The sequence below is a fragment of the Corticium candelabrum genome, chromosome 8 (assembly GCF_963422355.1).
Source record: "Corticium candelabrum chromosome 8, ooCorCand1.1, whole genome shotgun sequence".
Taxonomy (NCBI): domain Eukaryota; kingdom Metazoa; phylum Porifera; class Homoscleromorpha; order Homosclerophorida; family Plakinidae; genus Corticium; species Corticium candelabrum.
In genome coordinates, this window is record NC_085092.1 from 7,886,466 (window position 1) to 7,893,965 (window position 7,500).

Sequence of the window (7,500 nt, forward strand, 5' to 3'; positions counted from 1 at the left end):
ATCTGGCTGTCTTTATTTGTCTGTCTGTTTGTCTGTCTGTTTGTTTGTCTGTTTGTTTGTCTGTCTGTCTGTTTGTCTGTCTGTTTGTCTGTTTGTTTGTCTGTTTGTTTGTCTGTCTGTCCCTCTGTCTGTGTATTTGTCCATTGTCTTTATCTGTCTGTCTGTGTGTCTGTCCATTGTCTTTATCTGTCTGTCTCTTTGTCTGTTTGTCTGTCTGTTGTCTTTATCTGTCTGTCTTTGTTTGTCTGTCTGTTTGTCTGTCTGTTTGTTTGTCTGTTTGTTTGTCTGTCTGTTTGTCTGTCTGTTTGTTTGTCTGTCTGTTTGTTTGTCTGTCTGTTTTGTTTGTCTGTCTGTTTGTCTGTCTGTCTGTTTGTCTGTCTGTTTGTCTGTCTGCCTGTCTGTCTCTCTCTCTCTTCCTCCCTCCCTCCCTCCCTCCCTCTCTGTGTCTCTCTCTGTGTCTTTCTGTCTGTCTGTCTGTCTGTCTGTCTGTCTGTCTGTCTGTCTGTCTGTCTGTTTGTCTTTTTGTCTGTCTGTCTGTCTGTCTGTTTGTCTGTCTGCCTGTCTGTCTCTCTTTCTGTCTGTCTGTTTGTCTGTCTGTTTGTCTGTCTCTTGTTTGTCTCTTTGTTTGTCTCTTTGTTTGTCTGTCTCTTTGTTTGTCTGTCTGTTTGTTTGTCTGTCTGTTTGTTTGTCTGTCTGTCTGTTTGTCTTTTTGTCTGTCTGTTTGTCTGTCTGTTGTCTATCTGTCTGTCTCTTTGTTTGTCTCTTTGTTTATCTGTTTGTTTGTTTGTTTGTTGTCTTTATCTGTCTGTGTTTGTTTGTTTGTTGTTTTTATCTGTCTGTTTTTTTGTTTGTTTGTTGTCTTTATCTATCTGTGTTTGTCTGTTTGTTTGTTTTTATGTACGTTTGTCTATTTGTTCATCTACCTCTTTGTTTGTTTGTATGTTGTGTGTCCATTTGTCTTCTATCTGTTTGTTTGTCTGTATCATGTATTGGTTATCTGATTATTTATTTGTTTGTCCGTTTGCCTTTTATCTATATGTGTTCATGTACTTGTTTGTTTGTATGTTTGTGTATCTGTTTGTTAATATGTTTGCTCATTTCTCTGTAGTATCGATGGAGAACCGACGGTGCAAGCTCATCAGAGACGTTGTGCTGGCAGAGAAATACAACCCCCAGCAGCTGTTTCGTTTGCTCTTGAACACGGGACAGTTTGAATTTGTTCTCAAAGAGGTGGTTGGCTCTTGACATCACATTTCAACTGTTTGTCTGTCTGTCTGTTTGCTTGTCTGTCTGTCTGTCTGTCTGTTTGTCTGTCTGTCTGTCTGTTTATCTGTTTGTCTGTCTGTCTATCTGTTTATCTGTCTGTTTGCCTGTTTGTCTGTTTGTTTGTCTGTCTGTCTGTCTGTCTGTTTGTTTGCTTGTCTGTCTGTTTGTTGCCTGTCTGTTTGTCTCTGTCTGTTTATTTGTCTGTCAGATTGCCTGTCTATCTGTTTGTCTGTTTGTTTGTCCGTCTGTATGTCTCTGTGTATTTGTCTGTTAGTTAGTTTTAGTTAATATGCCTGTCTACTTGTCTGTCCACTTACTTTCTTGTATCTCTTTATTGTAGTCTATTGTTTCTGTTGTTAGATGTTCAAGAAGATGTTGGCTCAGAAGCAACCAAAATGGGAAGAATATAAAGTTGAGGGTTCTGAGAGAATGGCCGAGTTGGCTGAGGTATTCTCAGGTGTGAAGCCTCTCACAAGAGTCGAGAAAAATGGTGAGAATGCAGACATGTGGGTTAGAGTTGGAATGAAGGATGGAATGGGAGGAGAAAGTGGAAATAGAGGCAGACAGACAGAGATAGGCAGGGATGTAGATATAGATACTGTACGGTTGTGTGTGTGTGTGTGTGTGTGTGTGTGTGTGTGTGTGTGTGTGTGTGTGTGTGTGTGTGTGTCACTGTGTGTGTGTGTGTGTGTGTGTGTGTGTGTATGTGTGTGTGTGTGTGTGTGTGTGTGTGTGTATGTGTGTGTGTGTGTGTGTCACTGTGTGTGTGTGTGTGTGTGTCACATTGCGTGTGTGTGTGTGTGTGTGTGTGTGTGTGTGTGTGTGTGTGTGTGTGTGTGTCACATTGTGTGTGTGTGTGTGTGTGTGTGTGTGTGTGTGTGTGTCACTGTGTGTATAAAATATATTATATATTTAAAACGTAACATTCTGGCATTGGTAATAACAACTTCAACTTCTTTCTATCAGAACACTTACAGGCATGGTTTAACGAGATGGCATCACAAATCAAGTCACTAAACTATGACGAGTCAACATCAGCAGGAAGGAAGATCGTTCAGCTTACACAAGCATTAGAAGAGGTCATGATACAGTAGTTACGCATTTTGTTTAATTTTGTTATTTATGAGTTTGTTTGTTTGTTTGTTTGTTTGTCTATTTATTTGTCTGCTTATTTATTATCTGTTTATTAGTTGTATTATTCTGTTTGTATATTTTGTTGTCTGTTTATTGTTTGTTAGTCTGTTTATTTATTTGTTTGTTTATTTGTTTATTTGTTTATTTGTTTGGTTATTTTTTTGTTTATTTGTTTGTTAGTCTGTTTATTTATTTGTTTGTTTATTTGTTTATTTGTTTGGTTATTTTTTTGTTTATTTGTTTGTTAGTCTGTTTATTTATTTGTTTGTTTATTTGTTTATTTGTTTGGTTATTTTTTGTTTATTGTTTGTTAGTCTGTTTATTTATTTGTTTGTTTATTTGTTTATTTGTTTATTTGTTTGGTTATTTTTTGTTTATTTGTTTGTTTGTTTATTTATTTGTTTGGTTGTTTGTTTATTTGTTTATTTTTATTTGATTGTTTGTTTGCTTATTTATTTGTTTATAAATTGTTTGTTTGTTTGTTTATTTATTTGTTTATTTTTATTTGTTTGTTTATTTGTTTATTTATTTTGTCATGCTCAACCAGATCAGTAAGGTCTCTTGTAAGTACCGGAAGCAAACCCTGCCGCAGAGATGCTTAGACCGTCATGGCTGTCTAAACAGAAGACATAACTTTATGTAGGATCCGAGTAGATCCCAGAAGCACTGTTTTCTGTAAGTGCTGCAGGTTGTGATGACCTGGAATAATGTCCAGCCACCGTGCAATACTTGCGTGCACTGTGCCCAACGCTCCCAACACCACTGGAACAACCAGTGTTCGACAATGCCACATGCGGCTTACCTCCACTCGCAAGTCACTGTATTTCGTCAACTTCTCAGCCTGTTTCCTTGCGATGTTACCCTTAGCCTCTGTATTCCAGACTGCTTTCTGCACGTGATGGGAGGGGAGAGTGGGAGGAGAGAAGAAAGCAGTCTGGGGACAGCTCTATTGTAAGTAACTTCGGAAGAGGCGCGACTGCTCAAGTTCAGAAACATTCGCTCCAATCAAATCCACCGCTAAAAACGGCCAATCCGCACTGTAGACAACTGCTGACGTCAATGAGTACTTTGTAATTACCTCTAAGCGATTCTCAGACGACTGTAATAGCACAGTGGGGTGCAGCTAACACAAATACGACGCGCTACTTGTTTGCTCCTGATGACATGATAACTCAGCGAATGCTTGTCAGACGTTACCAAACGATAAAGCCATTACAGCGGCTGTTCCGACTACTTTGTCTACGTTTGGTGTTGAAGCCTTGAAGACCTTTCAACTGCTTGCTAAGCGATTTTAGTACAAGGTCGCGACGTTTTTGCCTTCTCCCTACTGGATTCGGTAAAGTCACTCATTGTCTACGTTCTCCCATTCATTTGTAGTCGGCTGGTAGTTCTAGCAATATTCCACGAGCCATCTGGTGGTTGTTACTGTTCCTAATGAACGCGGGTAAGTATCGATTACAATGAACACCGCCTATTTCCGAAGTCACTTACAATAGAGCTGTCCCCAGATTGCTTTCTTCTCTCTTCCCACTCTCCCCTCCCATCACGTGCAGAAAGCAGTCTGGAATACCGAGGCATGTTACCCTCAGCAGGACAGCTGATATCAATAAGAAGACAAGTGTTTGTCTTCTTATTTCTGAAACAGATGTCTGGACGATTGGCACTGATCTTCCTAGCAGTGGGGATGGTGGTATCCCACATCATAGTAATGTCATCCGTCTCCACAAGCCTATCAGGATGATGCCGGTACCATCTGCTCTCCACGGGAACTCCAAAATGGTGACAAACATTCCAGTGAATGATGGAGGCCACCTAATTGTGTCGATCAGTGTAGTCCATTGGTGCCAAAGCACTACAGCCTGCCACAATGTGGTCGACTGTTTCCAGGCCTACACTGCACATGCAGCAAGTAGGACTGACATCTCGATGCAGAATGTTGCGCTCATAATACTGACCATGCATAAGTTTTTATCTATTTATCTATCTATGAGCTTCTCTTATTGTCATATATCCGCTACAGAGTACAACAATAAGCGTCTTATAATGCAGCCGGAGTCTTTTCAGGATTGGCATCTCCTGTAACACCGATGATCCCGCTAAGACTAAAAGGAAACTAAAAAGGGAAGAAATTACATTTCAAGCAACAAAATTAACAGTTAAACAAGACAAACACTGGAACTACTAGCTTTTCTGTTACTGCAGCAGCGATAGGAACTTCTGATGACTGCCTGAATGATGTTGTCAAAAAGGATGTTCATGTCTCGTTTGAACGGCTTGCACACTCGGGCCAGTGATCATTTCGTTTCAGAGAAAATGAAACCTCTTGAACCAACAATTAGCTGAAGCAATTCTGTGTGATAAGAGGACTTGGCATCCTGCACAAGATCTTTATATCGTAGATGCTTCTTATCTATCTATCTATCTATCTATCTATTTATTTAGTTGTTTATTTATTTGTTTTTGTTGCTTTCACTTTTTACGTTTTGTGTTTGTGTTAGGTTCAAGAGTTTCATCAGCTGGAGGCAAATCTTCAAGTTCGTCAGTTTCTTGCAGACACCCGCCGCTTTCTTCATCAGATGATACGAACTATCAACATCAAGGAGGAAGTTCTAGTCAGCATGCAACTGATAGCCGACCTTTCTTATGCCTGGCTGCTCATTGACAGGTCAGTTCATTTCCATGTTTGTTATCAGCTTGATTATTTATTTTTTGCTTTATTTGTATATTTTTGTTTGTTTATATTTGTTTATTTTTGTTTATTTATTTTTGTGCATTTTTGTTAATTTTTGTTTGTTTATTTTGTTTATTTTTGTTTGTTTATTTTGTTTATTTATTTTTGTTGTTTATTTTTGTTTGTTTATTTATCTGTCTGTCTGTTTGTTTGTTGGTCTTATGTGTCTGTTTGTCTGCTAGTCTGTCCTTTATGTGTTTTGCTCTTTTGATATCAAACTGTATTCCTTGTGTGTATCTGTGTGTGTTACACAATAGCTACACAATTTTTATGCAGCAAGGCATCAAGCAGGATCCAAATCTTGTGATCAAGTTGAGAGCAACATTTCTTAAGGTTAGTAGCTCTGATCGTATGATTGGGAAAGGAAAATGTAAAGAGAGATGATACATAAATACAAGCAAGAGAAAGGATGGACAGACAAACAGACAGACAAATAGACAGACAGACAGACAGACAGATAAACAAACAGAGAGACAGACATATTGTGATACAGACAGGCTGACAGACAGACAGACAGAAACCGACTGACAGACAGACAGACAGACAGAAACTGACTAACAAACAGACAGACAGACAAAGAAACAGACAAACAGAAAGACCGACAGACAGACAGACAGGGAGACAGAACTGACTAACAAACAGACAGACGGACAGGCTGACAGAGAGATTGACAGACTGACATACCAAACTGTTTGATCAGCAGACTATCAGTCACAAACACAGAGTTAACATTTACTTACATCTGACGTTTACATCTCTCCGTCAGATGGCATCCGGTCTTGACCTTCCGTGTGTGAGAATCAGCCAAGCAAACAGTCCAGACCTCGTCAGCGTGTCACAGTATTACTCGGGCGAGCTGGTTGCATACGTCAGGAAGGTACGCGTCACCTCACACTGCAACAGCAGCATCACAACGTCTGACGATGTCATTGCACTTGCAGGTCTTACAGATTATTCCCGAGTCGATGTTTGAGCTCTTAGACAAAGTGATTTCTCTACAGACGTTTAAGATGAAGGAGGTATGTCTAATAGGCTGTGACAATAGCATGCAATTCGAATACGAGTATAGATGCACTTTGTGTGACGTTACGTCTTGGGATTAGTAGAGATGTCTTTGATTATTGTATATTGACTTTGAGTATTCTTGATTGTTTAACAGTGCTTGTGTAGTTGCTATGACAATGCAATACATTAGTTTATTGTATTGGAGAGCTGCATCTCCCAATACACTAGACTATTGTATTTGTGGGATGCATCTTGCAATACTTTAGACTATTGTATTGGAGGGATGCATCTCACAATACATTAGACTATTGTATTGAAGGGATGCATCTCACAATACACTAGACTATTGTATTGGAGGGATGCATCTCACAGTACACTAGACTATTGTATTGGAGGGGTGCGTCTTGCAATACACTAGACTATTGTATTAGAGAGATGCATCTCACAATACACTAGACTGTTGTATTAGAGGGATGCATCTCACAGTACACTAGACTATTGTATTGGAGGGATGCGTCTCACAATACATTAGACTATTATATTGTAGGCATGCATCTCACAATTCATTAAGATTACAAATCCATCTTTCAACAAACACATTCTAATAATTCACGTTTGCCACAGTTACCAACTCGCTTAGAAAAAGAGAAACTTAGAGAATATGCTCAACTCGATGATCGTTACGAGGTAACAAAGTTTGTCCACCAACTCTTCCACTTCCATACCAATAACACATGACAAGCACATCATTGTATACTCAGGTTGCTCGTTTGACTCACGCGATATCCGTCTTTACTGAGGGAATTCTGATGATGAAGACCACATTGGTGGGAATCATCAAGGTGAGACATGCTGTCTTTAGTTATCGTGTGTGTGTGTGTGTGTGTGTGTGTATGTGTGTGTGTGTGTGTGTGTGTGTGTGTGTGTGTGTGTGTGTGTGTGTGTGTGTAGTTGTGTCTGTGTTGTACAGGTTGATCCTAAGCAGCTGCTAGAAGACGGGATTAGGAAAGAGCTTGTGAGGAAAGTGGCTCTTGCGTTGCACAGTGGACTCGTGTTTAAGACTAAGGTGGTTGACTGTCTGCTGTTTCTGACTGTTTACTGGATTTGTGTGTCTATCTAATGGTGTATTACTCTGTTCAGCTGTCTGGTGTGTGTGTGTGTGTGTGTGTGTGTGTGTGTGTGTGTGTGTGTGTGTGTGCGCGTGTGTGTGTGTGTGTGTGTGTGTGTGTGTGTGTGTGTGTGTGTGTGTGAGAGTGCATGCATGTGTCTGTCTGTCTGTCTAGTGTGTGTGTGTCTGTCTAGTGTCTGTCTGTGTGTATGTCTGTTTGTCTGTTGGTCAGTCTCTGTGTTTGTTTAGTGTGTGT

At 39.8% G+C, this 7,500-nt stretch overlaps 1 protein-coding gene across 1 annotated transcript in view; it reads left to right on the plus strand.

Annotated features, from left to right (window-relative positions):
• The window catches only part of LOC134183145 (WASH complex subunit 5-like), a 21,719-nt gene that overhangs the window by 7,121 nt on the left and 7,098 nt on the right, over positions 1 to 7,500 (plus strand). The window contains exons 11-20 of the mRNA XM_062650614.1: positions 1,109 to 1,230; positions 1,627 to 1,756; positions 2,233 to 2,345; positions 4,899 to 5,065; positions 5,389 to 5,464; positions 5,898 to 6,008; positions 6,073 to 6,150; positions 6,761 to 6,823; positions 6,898 to 6,978; positions 7,107 to 7,202. Coding sequence (XP_062506598.1) covers positions 1,109 to 1,230; positions 1,627 to 1,756; positions 2,233 to 2,345; positions 4,899 to 5,065; positions 5,389 to 5,464; positions 5,898 to 6,008; positions 6,073 to 6,150; positions 6,761 to 6,823; positions 6,898 to 6,978; positions 7,107 to 7,202 — 1,037 coding nt within the window. The remainder of the gene's footprint in view (positions 1 to 1,108; positions 1,231 to 1,626; positions 1,757 to 2,232; positions 2,346 to 4,898; positions 5,066 to 5,388; positions 5,465 to 5,897; positions 6,009 to 6,072; positions 6,151 to 6,760; positions 6,824 to 6,897; positions 6,979 to 7,106; positions 7,203 to 7,500) is intronic.